At 42.7% G+C, this 16,904-nt stretch overlaps 1 protein-coding gene across 5 annotated transcripts in view; it reads right to left on the reverse strand.

The window, feature by feature from the left end:
• LOC121574945 (calcium-dependent secretion activator 1) overlaps window positions 1-16,904 on the reverse strand; it is a 182,433-nt gene that overhangs the window by 14,381 nt on the left and 151,148 nt on the right. For all 5 annotated transcript variants that reach the window (XM_045222924.1, XM_045222923.1, XM_045222922.1 and 2 more), the window contains 6 exons: window positions 12,544-12,699; window positions 12,288-12,435; window positions 9,615-9,689; window positions 9,434-9,517; window positions 7,387-7,419; window positions 6,059-6,166 (listed from right to left, as the gene is read on the reverse strand). In XM_045222924.1, coding sequence (XP_045078859.1) covers window positions 6,059-6,166; window positions 7,387-7,419; window positions 9,434-9,517; window positions 9,615-9,689; window positions 12,288-12,435; window positions 12,544-12,699 — 604 coding nt within the window. The remainder of the gene's footprint in view (window positions 1-6,058; window positions 6,167-7,386; window positions 7,420-9,433; window positions 9,518-9,614; window positions 9,690-12,287; window positions 12,436-12,543; window positions 12,700-16,904) is intronic.

Consider the following 16,904-nt stretch of genomic DNA (forward strand, 5'->3'; position numbering starts at 1 on the left):
CTTGTCATCTCCCGTCTGGATTACTGCAACTCGCTGTTGGCTGGGCTCCCTGCCTGTGCCATTAAACCCCTACAACTCATCCAGAATGCCGCAGCCCGTCTGGTGTTCAACCGTCCCAAGTTCTCCCACGTCACCCCGCTCCTCCGCACACTCCACTGGCTTCCAGTTGAAGCTCGCATCTGCTACAAGACCATGGTGCTTGCCTACGGAGCTGTGAGGGGAACGGCTCTGATCAATCCCTACACCCAAACGAGGGCATTGCGTTCATCCACCTCTGGCCTGCTGGCCCCCCTACCTCTGCGGAAGCACAGTTCCCGCTCAGCCCAGTCAAAACTGTTCGCTGCTCTGGCACCCCAATGGTGGAACAAGCTCCCACACGACGTCAGGACAGCGGAGTCACTCACCACCTTCCGGAGACACTTGAAACCCCACCTCTTTAAGGAATACCTGGGATAGGATAAAGTAATCCTTCTACCCCCCCTTACCCCACCCCACCCCACCCCCCCAAAAAATAAACATATTGTAAAGTGGTTATCCCACTGGCTATAAGGTGAATGCACCAATTTGTAAGTCGCTCTGGATAAGAGCGTCTGCTAAATGACGAAAATGTAAAATGTAAATGTCTGTATGTTTTTTTACCGCTTAAACCTTATGGTGGGTCGCGACTCAAAAGAAACCTCAATTAGTGGATCACGAAGCAAAAAAACATTTGAAAGCTGGAGAGAGCTTAGTGCATGTATGTACACTACCAGTCAAACGTTTTAGAACACCTACTCATTCAAGGGTTTTTCTTAATGTTTTACTATTTTCTACATTGTAGAATAATAGTGAAGACATCAAACTATGAAATAACACATATGGAATCATGTACTAACCAAAAAAGTGTTAAACAAATCAAAATATATTTTATATTTGAGATTCTTCAAATAGCCACCCTTTGCCTTGATGACAGCTTTGCACACTTTTGGCATTCTCTCAACCAGCTTCACCTGGAATGCTTTTCCAACAGTCTTGAAGGAGTTCCCACATATGCTGAGCATGTGTTGGCTGCTTTTCCTTCACTCTGCGGTCCGACTCATCCCAAACCATCTCAATTTGGTTGAGGTCGGGGGATTGTGGAGGCCAGGTCATCTGATGCAGCACTCCATCACTCTCCTTCTTGGTCAAATAGCCCTTACACAGCCTGGAGGTGTGTTGGGTCATTGTCCTGTTGAAAAACAAATGATGGTCTCACTAAGCCCAAACCAGATGGGATGGCGTATCGCTGCAGAATGCTGTGATAGCCATGCTGGTTAAGTGTGCTTTTGAATTCTAAATAAATCACAGACAGTGTCACCAGCAAAGCACCCCCACACCATAACACCTCCTCATCCATGCCTTACGGTGGGAACTACACATGCAGAGATCATCCGTTCACCCACACCGCGTCTCACAAAGACACGGCGGTTGGAACCAAAAATCTCAAATTTGGACTCCAGACCAAAGGACACATTTCCACCGGTCTAATGTCCATTGCTCGTGTTTCTTGGCCCAAGCAAGTCTCTTCTTCTTATTGGTGTCCTTTAGTAGAGGTTTCTTTGCAGCAATTCGACCATGAAGGCCTGATTCACCTCTGAACAGTTGATGTTGAGATGTATCTGTTACTTGAACTCTGTGAAGCATATATTTGGGCTGCAATTTCTGAGGCTGTTAACTCTAATGAACTTATCCTCTGCAGCAGAGGTAACTCTGGGTCTTCCATTCCTGTGGCGGTCCTCATGAGAGCCAGTTTCATCATAGCGCTTGATGGTTTTTGCGACTGTACTTGAAAAAACATTCAAAGTTCTTGAAATTGTCCATATTGACTGACATTCATGTCTTAAAGTAATGATGGACTGTCGTTTCTCTTTACTTATTTGAGCTGTTCTTGCCATAACATGGACTTGGTCTTTTACCAAATAGGGCTATCTTCTGTATACCAATCATACCTTGTCAAAAAACAACTGATTGGCTCAGATGCATTAAGAAGGAAATACATTCTACAAATTAACTTTTAAGACGGCACACCTGTTAATTGAAATGCATTCCAGGTGACTACCTCATGAAGCTGGTTGAAATAATGACTAGAGTGTGCAAAGCTGTCATCAAGGGTGGCTATTTGAAGAATCTCACTTTTTTGGTTACTACATGATTCCATATGTGTTACTTCATAGTTTTGATGTCTTCACTATTATTCTAAAAAAAAATTGTTTGTCATTTAGCAGACGCTCTTATCCAGAACAACTTACAGTTAGTGCATACATTATTTTTAATTTTTTTACTTTTTTTCATACTGTCCCCCTGTGTAGCTCAGTTGGTAGAGCATGGCGCTTGCAACGCCAGGGTTGTGGGTTCGATTCCCACGGGGGGCCAGTATGAAAAAAATACAAATTAATAATGTATGCACTAACTGTAAGTCGCTCTGGATAAGAGCGTCTGCTAAATGACAAAAAAAATAAAAAAATAATAATAAATAAAAAAAACTTGAATGAGTAGGTATTCTAAAACGTTTGACAGGTAGTGTATGTACAGTGCATTCGGAAAGTATTCAGACCCCTTGATTTTATCCACATTTTGTTACGTTACAGCCTTATTCTAAAATTGATTAAATAGTTTTTTCCCCTCATCAATCTACACACAATACCCCATAATGACAAAGCAAAAACAGGTTTGAAGAAATTTTTGCAAATGTATTAAAATTAAAAACTGAAATACAAGATATACATAACTATTCAGACCCTTTACTCAGTACCTTGTTGAAGCACCTTTGGCAGTGATTACAGCCTCGAGTCTTCTTGGGTATGACGCTACAAGCTTGGCACACCTGTTTTTGGGGAGTTTCTCCCATTCTTCTCTGCAGATCCTCTCAAGCTCTGTCAGGTTGGATGGGGAGCGTCGCTGCACAGCTATTTAAAGGTCTCTCCAGAGATGTTCGATCGGGTTGAAGTCCGGGCTGTGGCTGGGCCACTCAAGGACATTCAGAGACTTGTCCTGAAGCCACTCCTGCGTTGTCTTGGCTGTGTGCTTAGGGTCGTTGTTCTGTTGGAAGGTGAACCTTCACCCCAGTATGAGGTCCTGAGCGCTCTGGAGCAGGTTCTCATCAAGGATCTCTCTGTACTTTGCTCCGTAATTATTTCCCTCGATTCTGACTAGTCTCCCAGTCCCTGCTGCTGAAAAACATCCCCACAGCATGATGCTGCCACCACCATGCTTCACCGTAGGGATGGTGCCAGGTTTCCTACAGATGTGACGCTTGGCATTCAGGCCAAAGAGTTCAATCTTGGTTTAATCAGACCAGATAATCTTGTTTCTCATGGTCTGAGAGTCCGTTAGGTGCCTTTTGGCAAACTCCAAGTGGGCTGTCATGTGCCTTTTACTGAGGAGTGGCTTCCGTCTGGCCCCTCTCCCATAAAGGCCTGATTGGTGGAGTGCTGCAGAGATGGTTATCCTTCTGGAAGGTTCTCCCATCGCTGGAGCTCTGGCAGAGTGACCATCGGGTTCTTGGTCACCTCCCTGACCAAGGCCCTTCTTCACCGATTGCTCAGTTTGGCCGGGCGCCAGCTCTAGGAAGAGTCTTGGTGGTTCCAAACTTCTTATATTTAAGAATGATGGAGGCCACTGTGTTCTTGGGGACCTTCAATGCTGCAGACATTTGTTGGTATCCTTCCCCAGATCTGTGCCTCGACACAATCCTGTCTCTGAGCTCTACGGACAATTCCTTCGATCCCATGGCTTGGTTTTTGCTCTGACATGCACTGTCAGCTGTGGGACCTTATATAGACAGGTGTGTGCCTTTCGAAATCATGTCCAATCAATTGAATTTACCACAGGTGAACTCCAATCAAGTTGTAGAAACATCTTGAGGATGATCAATGGAAACAGGATGCACATGAGCTCAATTTCGAGTCTCATAGCAAAGGTTCTGAATACTTATGTAAATAAGGTATTTCTGTTTTTTATTTTTAATACATTTGCAAACATTTCGAAAAACCTATTTTCACTTTGTCATTATGGGGTATTTTGTGTAGATTGATGGGGGAAAAAATGCATTTAATCCATTTAAAAATAAGTCTGTAACGTAACAAAATATTTCTGAATGCACTGTAAGTATTTATGTACATTATGTATGTATGTATGGGGTGAATCTACAGGGAGATGGGCCATGTTAGTAGATGTACACAGGAAGATTATTTGACTCTGAATTATGCCACTGGGCATAATGTGTTAAAACAAATTTGACATGAGAGATAAGTTCCATTTCAAAATATATAGCTAAGCGAGAACGGGGGGAACAGAAACATAAGAAAATGTGCTTGGAAAGGTTTAGAAAGTAAAGCTGAAAGAAATGTTGAAAGGCATTGTGGTTCAAGTGAGAAAAAGAAACAGATGGAAGGAAAGGGAAAATACACAGAAAAACCAAGCGCGTTTTTATGCCTTTTTATCTCTTAGCCTAAACACACAGAAACAGCAGCAGAGAAGTATCACGCCTTGGTCATATTGAGTGGAGCGACAAGAAAAGGACAACAGTGATGGAGTCCTGCAGTGCAGCAAGACACCTTCATACGCCACATTACTGCCAGAGGGAGAACAGATAGAGAGTGACATACAGAGAGGGAGAGAGAACGAGAGAGAGCGATTGAGGCCTCTGCTATAATCAGAGAAGAAATGCTCTTCTGAGAGAAGAAGATACAAGGCAAACAGCAGGTCAAAGCAGCAAGAGAAACAAACATGGTGAAGAGACACATTCACTCAGAGAAGACTGATAAGAGAGAAGCCAATTCATGCCAGCAGGCCTTCAGGGAAGCAACATACGCACACATGCACGCACACACACACAGGTGCAATCTGCGGTCCTCCCTCGAAAAGAGTAGTGGACAAATTGGTCAACGTGCATCACAAAGGATTATTTAGATAACCTGGATGATGTTCCAAGCTATTTCTTAAGACAGTGTTTTCTTTTCTAATTTCTCCCTCAACTTAATTCACTCTCTAATACTCACTCATTATATTTCTCTCTGTCCCTTTCTTTCATTATTTATATCTCCTCCTTAAGCCCTCATTACAATAAGCCCAGGGTCAGAGGCCCTCCTTCCTGTTTGTCTCTCCTATGAGGAAGAATATGTATTGGACACAGTTCCAAATGTCTTGTATACAGTCCAATGTGGGGAACTTATCAGCAGTGAGTGGGGAACTGGTCAGCATAACCCAACCTACTAACCCTAACCTTTTGATCTGATTATTAATGTTCCTACAGATCAATTAGTGGATGAACACAATGTATTCTAATGGCTGAAGACAGAATCTAGACTGGGGGATGTAAAGACGGTATTAAGTCATCTTATAGAAAGGCATTGTATTGTGTGGCCTTTAATTGATTAACCCTTGTTTGCTGACTCAGAGAGAGAACACTGCTTAAGAAAATCCTCCTTAAGGTTTTGCACGTCTCAAACAAACAGACATAAAAAGACACAGAACACTGCAGTAGAATAGACACAGGCTAGAGCATAGTGTATTCAGACTGGAGGGAAGGTTTGGAAGTAAAGGGAGAGAGAGAGAGAGAGAGAGAGAGAGAGAGAGAGAGAGAGAGAGAAAGAGAGAGAGAGAGAGAGAGAGAGAGAGAGAGAGAGAGAGAGAGAGAGAGAGAGAGAGAGAGAGAGAGAGAGAGAGAGAGGAGAGAGAGAGAGAGAGAGAGAGAGAGGAGAGAGAGAGAGAGAGAGAGAGAGAGAGAGAGAGAGAGAGAGAGAGAGAGAGAGAGAGAGAGAGAGAGAGAGAGAGAGAGAGAGAGAGAGAGAGAGAGAGAGAGAGAGAGAGAGAGAGAGAGAGAGAGAGAGAGAGAGAGAGAGAGAGAGAGAGAGAGAGAGAGAGAGAGAGAGAGAGAGAGAGAGAGAGAGAGAGAGAGAGAGAGAGAGAGCTACTTGTACAGCTGTGTAAGAGAAGGCAGAGAGCTGTTCAAAATGTGACTTATCCCTCAGAGCAGACTGTTCTATCACATTTTGGAGAGCCTCCCCCTGTAAGGGAGGAGAAGGCATTTCTTACTTACATCAAATAACCTTTCTATGTAAACCTCCTCATTGACCTTATCCCGCAGCATGTCCTGAGAATGGCGCACAAAGGTCACGTAACCGTCGGCAACATCCATCCCAGGCTTCTGCAGGACACACCACACAGAGACAGAGAGAGGGAGTTGAGAAAAAGAGAGGGAAAAGGAGTAATTAGCCAAAGAAAAACAGATACATTGTCTCACCAAGGCACTGAACCCTGTTGACTCCATAATAAACATGGTGACCAGCAAAGTGACATAAGACATGCATATGAAAAACGGACAGGTATTAAAATAAACATTCAACTAAAGTGTTATCAAATTGTCCTTTTCATCTCAGAGAAATCATCTTAGAGTTTATGGTTGACATTTCTGGAGAGGTGTTTAATTTGCAGTGTGTATAGACCCAGGGATATGGCGGTCTTTGTTACTGAACTTCCTATTAGAGATGTGTACTTGGCCCAGAATCATCCGTCACAGTCTGGAAATGTGCAAAGTGAACAGAGGAGCCAGGAACACATGATCAGGCTGCTGAACAGATTGTTAGGAGGGCTGCCATTTCTCATACCAGCTCAAATATTCACACAGGACAATGAGTTTGCAAATAAGACACTCCATTTGTGTGTGTTTATGTGTGTGTTTATGTGTGTGTGTTTATGTGTGTGTGTTTATGTGTGTGTGTTGATGTGTGTGTGCTTATGTGTGTGTGTGCCTTTCCCACTCCCGCCTCTTCTCCGGTATATGAAATGCTTCCTCCCATGCCAGCGGACGAGGTAATATGAATGTGTAATTATCAGCCACTGTAAACTGAATTTAGTTAGTTAACACATCCCTGAGTGGTTCCAAAGGGTGCAAATTAGTATGTTTCTCCACTGTAATTGTATTTTGTGCATTAAGTAAACCATTACCATGCAGAAGCTAGGGCTCTGGCCCTGCGGACATAAGAGTCCTAATCACAGATTCACTGACAAGGCATTCATTTAATAAGTGCCTTGTTGACATGTGGATCGATTGGCAGTTAAGTGATACTCCTCTGAGGTGCTGTTTAAAGCATAACACAGCGAGCATTCTGCCCCAGAGGCAGACTCCTGGTGTGCTTTTGTTACACAACACAACAGAGACACTCACAATGTGTGCCCCATGGCAGGCCTACCCAGCTGATTCTGCCCATAACCATATGAATGACAAAAAACATGGCAAGATATGTGTGCATGCACATAAACAAATACAAGAATGACTCACACAGAGACACACATGCACGTACTCATACACACTTGGACTGGGATAAGAGAAACACAAGAACTGATAACAACACTATTCTCACTTACAGGTACATCCACATACTTTGATGCAGCTTTCACCTTGAAATGAGACAGAGAGATTAGGTGAAAAGGAAAGACATGAGATTCCAACTGTGCAACTTCCTCTATTTACAAAAGCTGTTTAATGTGAGTGTAGCTTCAGTGTGCGACTGCAATATGCTTAAGTACGGTGCCTTGCAAAAGTATTCATCCCCCTTGGTGTTTTTCCTATTTTGTTGCATTACAACCTGTAATTTAAATGGATTTTTATTTGGATTTCATGTAATGGACATACACAAAATAGTACAAATTGATGAAGTGAAAAAAAAAAAAAAAAAAAAGTTAAATTTTTTTAAACAAAATAAATTACGGAAAAGTGGTGCGTGCATATGTATTCACCCCCTTTGCTATGAAGCCCCTAAATAAGATCTGGTGCAACCAATTACCTTCAGAATTCACATAATTAGTTAAACAAAGTCCACCTGTGTGCAATCTAAGTGTCACATGATCTGTCACATGATCTCAGTATATATACACCTGTTCTGAAAGGCCCCAGAGTCTGCAACACCACGAAGGGGCACCACCAAACAAGCGGCACCATGAAGACCAAGGAGCTCTCCAAACAGGTCAGGGACAAAGTTGTGGAGAAGTACAGATCAGGGTTGGGTTATAAAAAAATATCTGAAACTTTGAACATCCCACGGAGCACCATTAAATCCATTATTAAAAAATTGAAAGAATATGGCACCACAACAAACCTGCCAAGAGAGGGCCGCCCACCAAAACTCAAGGACCAGGCAAGGAGGGCATTAATCAGAGGCAACAAAGAGACCAAAGATAACCCTGAAGGAGCTGCAAAGCTCCACAGCGGAGATTGGAGTATCTGTCCATAGGACCACTTTAAGCCGTACACTCCACAGAGCTGGGCTTTACGGAAGAGTGGCCAGAAAAAAAGCCATTGCTTAAAGAAAAAAATAAGCAAACACGTTTGGTGTTCGCCAAAAGGCATGTGGGAGTACTCTAGTCAGATGAGACTAAAATTTAGCTTTGTGGCCATCAAGGAAAATGCTATGTCTGGCGCAACTCAACACCTCTCATCACCCTGAGAACACCATCCCCACAGTGAAGCATGGTGGTGGCAGCATCATGCTGTGGGGATGTTTTTCATTGGCAGGGACTGGGAAACTGGACAGAATTGAAGGAATGATGGATGGCGCTAAATACAGGGAGATTCTTGAGGGAAACCTGTTTAAGTCTTCCAGAGATTTGAGACTGGGACGGAGGTTCACCTTCCAGCAGGACAATGACCCTAAGCATACTGCTAAAGCAACACTCGAGTGGTTTAAGGGGAAACATTTAAATGTCTTGGAATGGCCTAGTCTAAGCCCAGACCTCAATCCAATTGAGATTCTGTGGTATGACTTAAAGATTACTGTACACCAGCGGAACCCATCCAACTTGAAGGAGCTGGAGCAGTTTTGCCTTGAAGAATGGGCAAAAATCCCAGTGGCTAGATGTGCCAAGCTTATAGAGACATACCCCAAGAGACTTGCAGCTGTAATTGCTGCAAAAGGTGGCTCTACAAAGTATTGACTTTGGGGGGGTGAATAGTTATGCACGTTCAAGTTCTGTTTTTTGTTTTATTTCTTGTTTGTTTCACAAAAAAAAGTATTTTGCATCTTCAAAGTGGTAGGCATGTTGTGAAAATCAAATGATACAAACTCCCCAAAAAAACAATTTTAATTCCAGGTTGTAAGGCAACAAAATAGGAAAAATTCCAAGTCATGCCAGGAAATGTAGTCGCAAAGTGCACTCAGAAGTTAATTCGACTTCTATTACAATGTTCAGGAAACCTACTAAAATCCGTAAACCTACTAAAACCTTTTAATGCTTTGGGAGTGTTATCATGAGCAAAATGCTGTATGCATTCTGAAGATATATTTGCTGAAGGTACATTATTTGAACAAGGCTATTCCTACCCTATGATGAATAAAATAATTACAAGATCAGGGTCCAGTTATGTATGCAGTGTACACTGAGAACGAGGTGAACGAGAGAAGGAATGCGTTCTTACTGTGAAAGAGAGGAAGGAGGAGAAGAGTGTGCCCTCGTCGTATCTGGACAGTTTGGCTAGGACACTCTCTAGAATGACCACAAACTGACGGACAGGGAGTTGCGTTACTGGCAAGTCCAACACATTAAAAACAACATTCATGTCATATCACTTTCAGATATGAGTAAGACAGTAACAGCACCTTTGCTACCAGTAAGGTGATCATCTCCTTCACAGTCTCCTCTATGAGAGCGTCAATTTGGGAATGGTACTGTCTCTGTTAGGAAAGAGACATGTTAGTGACAATGTCAAGTCCAGCTTCCCTCCTTTCCCTCCCCTTCTGTTTGTTGCTACCAGGTCTCACAGTAGGCCAATATGCTAATCAGTAGTGTGACAGCATTCTTATGTCTCCACGTGAGCCATGTAAAAGACCTCAGACTAATTAATTATGCTCTGGTAATTGGTACCTGTCTCTAGATTGTGCGGATATGAAGACTCTTACATCTACTCCATGTATATTCAGTACCATCTACACATATGCTAATGAAAAACAAAACAATTAAAGTGTTGGAAGACTGGTGAACACTGCAATGACTGCTAATTATACATTTGGGAACAAGGGGTGAGATTTCAATTGAATTGTTAGCCACACTTACCCAATCACTAACAAACTTTCACAAGATAGAGAAAAGAAATAAAATATATAGACATGGTGATGGTGAAAAAGCAAGCGACTACAGCAAAATCACATATTCAAGCAAAAGCAAAATCAGGAGACAAAGCAATCGCAGTAAGTGCCATTGAAACTATTGTAAGTGAAAACCTTGACAGAAATGCATATACAGTATGTACTACAGTCGTGGTCAAAAGTTTTGAGAATGACACAAGTATTGGTCTTCACAAAGTTTGCTGCTTCAGTGTTTTTAGATATTTTTGTCAGATGTTACTATGGTATACTGAAGTATAATTACAAGCATTCCATAAGTGTCAAAGGCTTTTATTGACAATTACATTACATTTATGCAAAGAGTCAATATTTGCAGTGTTGACCCTTCTTTTTCAAGACCTCTGCAATCCACCCTGGCATGCTGTCAATTAACTTCTGGGCCACATCCTGACTGATGGCAGCCCATTCTTGCATAATCAATGCTTGGAGTTTGTCAGAATTTGTGGTTTTTGTTTGTCCACTCGCCTCTTGAGGATTGACCACAAGTTCTCAATGGGATTAAGGTCTGGGAAGTTTCCTGGCCATGGACCCAAAATGTCGATGTTTTGTTCCCCGAGCCACTTAGTTATCACTTTTGCCTTATGGCAAGGTGCTCCATCATGCTGGAAAAGGCATTGTCCGTCACCAAACTGTTCTTGGGTGGTTGGGAGAAGTTGCTCTCGGAGGATGTGTTGGTACCATTCTTTATTCATAGCTGTGTTCTTAGGCAAAATTGTGAGTGAGCCCACTCCCTTGGCTGAGAAGCAACCCCACACATGAATGGTCTCAGGATGCTTTACTGTTGGCATGACACAGGACTGATGGTAGCGCTCACCTTGTCTTCTCCGGACAAGCTTTTTACTGGATGCCCGTAACAATCGGAAAGGGGATTCATCAGAAAAAATGACTTTATCCCAGTCCTCAGCAGTCCAATCCCTGTACCTTTTTCAGAATATCAGTCTTTCCCTGATGTTTTTCCTGGAGAGAAGTGGCTTCCTCGCTGCCCTTCTTGACACCAGGCCATCCTCCAAAAGCCTTCGCCTCACTGTGCGTGCAGATGCACTCACACCTGCCTGCTGCCATTCCTGAGCAAGCTCTGCACTGGTGGTGCTCCGATCCCGCAGCTGAATCAACTTTAGGAGACGGTCCAGGCGCTTGCTGGACTTTCTTGGGCACCCTGAGGCCTTCTTCACAACAATTGAACCTCTCTCCTTGAAGTGCTTGATGATCCGATAAATGGTTGATTTAGGTGCAATCTTACTAGCAGCAATATCCTTGCCTGTGAAGCCCTTTTTGTGCAAAGCAGTGATGACGGCATTTGTTTCCTTGCAGGTAGCCATGGTTAACAGAGGAAGAACAATGATTTCAAGCACCACCCTACTTTTAAAGCTTCCAGTCTGTTATTCTAACTCAATCAGCATGACAGCGTGATCTTCAGCCTTGTCCTCGTCAACACTCTCACCTGTGTTAACGAGAGAATCACTGACATGATGTCAGCTGGTCTTTTTGTGGCAGGGCTGAAATGCAGTGGAAAAGTTTTTTTGGGATTAAGTTAATTTTCATGGCAAAGAGGGACTTTGCAATTAATTGCAATTCATCTGATCACTCTTCATAACATTCTGGAGTATATGCAAATTGCCATCATATAAACTGAGGCAGCAGACTTTGTGAAAATTAATATTTCTGTCTTAAAACTTTTGACCACGACTGTACTATACAACATGTATTGTATAAGCACACCATTACATAATATGTGCATATAGAAAGAAATAGAAACATAGAAATTTTGATCCTAAGTGAGCTGGAGCTCCTGAATCCATGCAATTAAGAGAATACACATCTAGCACACAGTTGGTGAGCACAAAATGATTTTCCCAAAGTGCCTTGGTACTGATCCGGGATGGATAACTGATCTGTATATCCAGTGCAGCATGCTCTGTGATATATCAGAGAAATCAGAGTGAAATATCAGAGAAATCACTATTAGACATCACTAGAATCATAAACATGATATTCCCTCTGGAATATAATAGGTGAAAACTTTACACTGATTCAAACACTGTGTAAATATGCATGTTGTTGTGAGGCTGTGGAGGTGGACTGGTATAAGATGGTATCGTATGTCTGATAGAAGACCAGTTAAAGAAGTAGGTAGGGGGCCTACTGTACCTCCTGTCCCAGCTCCATGGCACACAGCTTGGCTGACTGGGCCTTTGCATCCACCATCACGTTGAACATTGTGCAGATGGACTGAGGCACGCGGAAGTCTGTGGTCCGACTGCTCTTCTGAAGCTTGGCTTCAAAGGCCACCCGCGTCCTTTAGACAGGGAGATTAAGGAGAGAGGTTGCAGAACTATACACAGACCTACAATGTGTTTGTGTAATTGTGTGTAAGCAAGTGTCTCATTCAGGCCCATCCTCTCACCGTTTGATGCAGGACTCGATCATGTCGCTGGACATGAGTTTCAGCCTGCTCTCTAGGTGTTTACCAAACTCCTCCTCAGGCCAGTGCAGGTCTCTGATGAAGGTCTGTAGAGCGTCCAGCTTCCAGAACAGGTCCTCGGACGTCCCCGAGCCATTACTGGACAGGAAGCACAGGGCAAAGGTTATAGCACTGGTACCTAACAGGGGTACACATGGGGGGTAAAAGACTACATCAAGGGTCAAAGAGGATGGGGAAAATCCAGGTCTCAGGATTCAATTTCTTTGGGTTATTTTTAACATTTACTGATGGGTTAAAATATTTTGAATGAAAGACACTTTATCGTTGACCTGTTCCTGGCCAATGTGGTTCTATGAATTGCGTTCTCCAAGGTACCAATCAGTCTATGGTAAAAAATAAATATACTTTAATATGTATTTGACCAATCAATAATCACAGTGAGTTGAGTGGTTATTAGAACAAGGGAAACAGTAGGGGTCCATGCACACTGTAGGTTGGTCAGTTAGTTAGTGCACTCTGGGAAAACATACTATGAAGGGTGGGGTTCTTTTCCGATGCGGTGGAGGAGACTGTGTCCCACTCCCATTCCCTGTCCCCTTCCCCCAAACTGTTTAAACAGAGAGAGCAGCTCTCTCCAGCCACACAGGTCCCTCCAGCCACAGTGGGGCCTCCTCACAACTAGCGCCCACAAGTAAGAGCTCCAACACAGGGTAAACAGGGACCTGTCCTCCCTTCCACAGACTGGAGGTCAGAGCGATATGATGGAAAGATACAAACTCAACACTTTTAAACTCTGGCTTTGGTTTGGCTTCATTTAATAATTGTTTATCATTTTGCATGAGTCCATTCTGTTGTTTTTTCATCAGCTTAAAAATTAATTTGTGTCTTTCCACCCTTCAGTTCAAACACATGCAGTAGGAGGAAAATGAAAAGCCGTTGATGGTTCTGCATTTCGAAACACTGCCTACTTTAACCACACTCCCCATGCTAGGGCCTTGGCATGAACATGGCTGCTTGTAGAACAACAACAACACTGGGACAACTGGGGGTCCTGGCAACAGAACATCAGATCACTGGCAGTGTTTAATTACATATTTTAGAATTGGCTAAGCCTGTTTTTTCCTAATTATCAACAATGTGCTCGTGTAAATGCTATATTTGAGAGTTTTCCTTTGTGAGGTGAGTTTGGTCTTTCTGGCTTATTTACGGAATAGTAAACCTGCGTCTAGTTTAGGACTATCTTTGGCAGAGCACTGCCTTTACATTTTGACAGAGAATGTATTCCTTTAATTACGATGGAGGTGAAAGGTGGTTGCTATTAGTTTTACTTCAGAGACAACTTTTACTTTGGGAGGATACTTCTGCTTCATCTCATTGGCTGTTGAGTGCTTATTTACAAGGTATCAAACCTTGGGACATGGAATCCAAAACTTGGCGACAGCCAGGGTCTCACTCACTCACGCACACGCACGCACACGCACACGCACACACACGCACACAAGCACACACACACACGCACACACACACACTTTTAATAGTAGGTTCTGAAGATGTTTCTCTCTGGTTTGGGAAGTGGGATAGATTATGTATCAGGTGTAGCTCAAGGTGCAGAAGAAGTGCTTTTAATCACCATATCTAAACATAGCTTTGCAATTATCTTTACGCTGTCTCTCTCCACGGTCCCCCTGGAGGAGCGCTCAGAGTTAACAGGTAGACATGGAGTTTTACAACTGGCAGAATCACTAATGAAATGGGACATTTCATATTCCGTCGATATCAAAGTGGGATCATTATCATTTTGACCCCACGGGGTGAGATCTTGCGTGGAGCCCCAGATCGAGGGAGATTATCAGGGAGACCACTGATAATCTCCCTCGATCTGGGGCTTCCATTTCCTAATAATTGCTCCCACAGTTGATTTCTTCAAACCAAGCTGCTTACCTATTGCAGATTCAGTCTTCCCAGCCTGGTGCAGGTCTACAATTTTGTTTCTGGTGTCCTTTGACAGCTCTTTGGTCTTGGCCATAGTGGAGTTTGGAGTGTGACTGTTTGAGGTTGTGGACAGGTGTCTTTTATACTGATAACAAGTTCAAACAGGTGCCATTAATACAGGTAACGAGTGGAGGACAGAGGAGCCTCTTAAAGAAGAAGTTACAGGTCTGTGAGAGCCAGAAATCTTGCTTGTTTGTCTGTCATAGTTGACGTGTACCTATGATGAAAATTACAGGCCTCTCTCATCTTTTTAAGTGGGAGAACTTGCACAATTGGTGGCTGACTAAATACTTTTTCCCCCCACTGTATCTGAGAGGCTCATACCTCAGTAAAGACAAGCACCCAGAGACCAAAGGCTGATCAAAGCGCTCCTACTTCTGCAAGTTAGGCCAGGATGATTTGATCAACTACTGTATTAATAATTGCGATTTTTATTGACTACAATGTTTACCACAGTCAAAGTTTTATTGTAGCCTATAGTTGAGTAGCTACCATGAGCTAACTATACTGAACAAAAATATGAACGCAACATGTAAAGTGTTGGTCCCATGTTTCATGAGCTGAAATAAAAGATCCCAGAAATGTTCCGTACACACAAAAAGCTTATTTCTCTCAAATGTTGTGCTCAAATTTGTTTACATCCCTGTTAGTGAGCATTTCTCCTTTGCCAAGATAATCCATCCACCTGACAGGTGTGGCATACCAATAAACTGATTAAACAGCATGATCATTACCCAGGCCACTCTAAAATGTGCAGTTTTATCACACAACACAATGCCACAGATGTCTCAAGTTTTGAGGGAGCGTGCAATTGGCATGCTGACTGCAGGAATGTCCACCAGAGCTGTTGCCAGAGAATTTAATGTTCATTTCTCTACCATAAGCCGCCTCCAACATCGTTTTAGAGAATTTGGCAGAATGTCCAACTGGCCTTACAACCGCAGACCACATGTATGGCGTCGTGTGGGCGAGCGGTTTGCTGATGTCAACGTTGTGAACAGAGTGCCCCATGGTGGCGGTGGGGTTATGGTACGGGCAGGCATAAGCTACGGACAACGAACACGATTGCATTTTATTGATGCCAATTTGAATGCACAAAAATACCATGACGAGATCCTGAGGCCCATTGTGAGGCCCATTTTTTGGGGGGCATCTGTGACCAACAGATGCATATCTGTATTCCCAGTCATGTGAAATCCATAGATTAGGGCCTAATTAATTTATTTCAATTGACTGATTTCCTCATATGAATTGTAACTCAGTAAAATCAATGAAATTGTTGCAAATTCACTTACAGTTTTTTGTTCAATACTGCGGAAACATGTGCAAATCTCTAAATACAGTTATCACAACAACACTATGTGGCAACCTGTGGATAATTTGTCATTGCTTTGACACAAAATGCATTCAATGACAACATCTTTCAAATTACATAAATACTTGTCTCACAAAAACACATTTACCAACAAAACACAATGTACAGTTGAAGTCGGAAGTTTACATACATTTAGTCATTAAAACTTGTTTTTCAACCACTACACACATTTCTTATTAACAAACTATAGTTTTGGCAAGTCGGTTAGGACATCTACTTTGTTTATGACACAAGTAATTTTTCCAACAATTGTTTACAGACAGATTATTTCACTTATAATTCACTGTATCACAATTCCAGTGGGTCAGAAGTTTACATAGACTAAGTTGACTGTGCCTTTAAACAGCTTGGAAAATTCCAGAAAATGATGTCATGGCTTTAGAAGCTTCTGTTAGGCTAATTGACATCATTTGAGTGAATTGGAGGTGTACCTGTGGATGCATTTCAAGGCCTACCTTTAAACTCAGTGCCTCTTTGCTAGACATCATGGGAAAATCAAAAGAAATCAGCCAAGACCTCAGAAATAATAATGTAGAGCTCCACAAGTCTGGTTCATCCTTGGGAGCAATTTCGAAATGCCTGAAGGTACCATGTTCATCTGTACAAACAATAGTACGCAAGTATAAACATCATGGGACCACGCAGCCGTCATACCACTCAGGAAGGAAACGCGTTCTGTCTCCTAGAGATGAACGTACTTTGTTGCAAATACATCCCAGAATAACAGCATAGGACCTTGTGAAGATGCTGGAGGAAACAGGTACAAAAGTATCTATATCCACAGTAAAACGAGTCCTATATCGACATAACCTGAAAGGCCGCTCAGCAAGGAAGAAGCCACTGCTCCAAAACCGCCATAAAAAAGCCAGACTACAGTTTGCAACTGCACATGGGGACAAAGATCGTACTTTTTTGAGAAATGTCCTCTTGTCTGATGAAACAAAAATAGAACTGTTTGGCCATAATGACCATCGTT

This window comes from Coregonus clupeaformis, chromosome 10, assembly GCF_020615455.1.
Source record: "Coregonus clupeaformis isolate EN_2021a chromosome 10, ASM2061545v1, whole genome shotgun sequence".
NCBI lineage: Eukaryota > Metazoa > Chordata > Actinopteri > Salmoniformes > Salmonidae > Coregonus > Coregonus clupeaformis.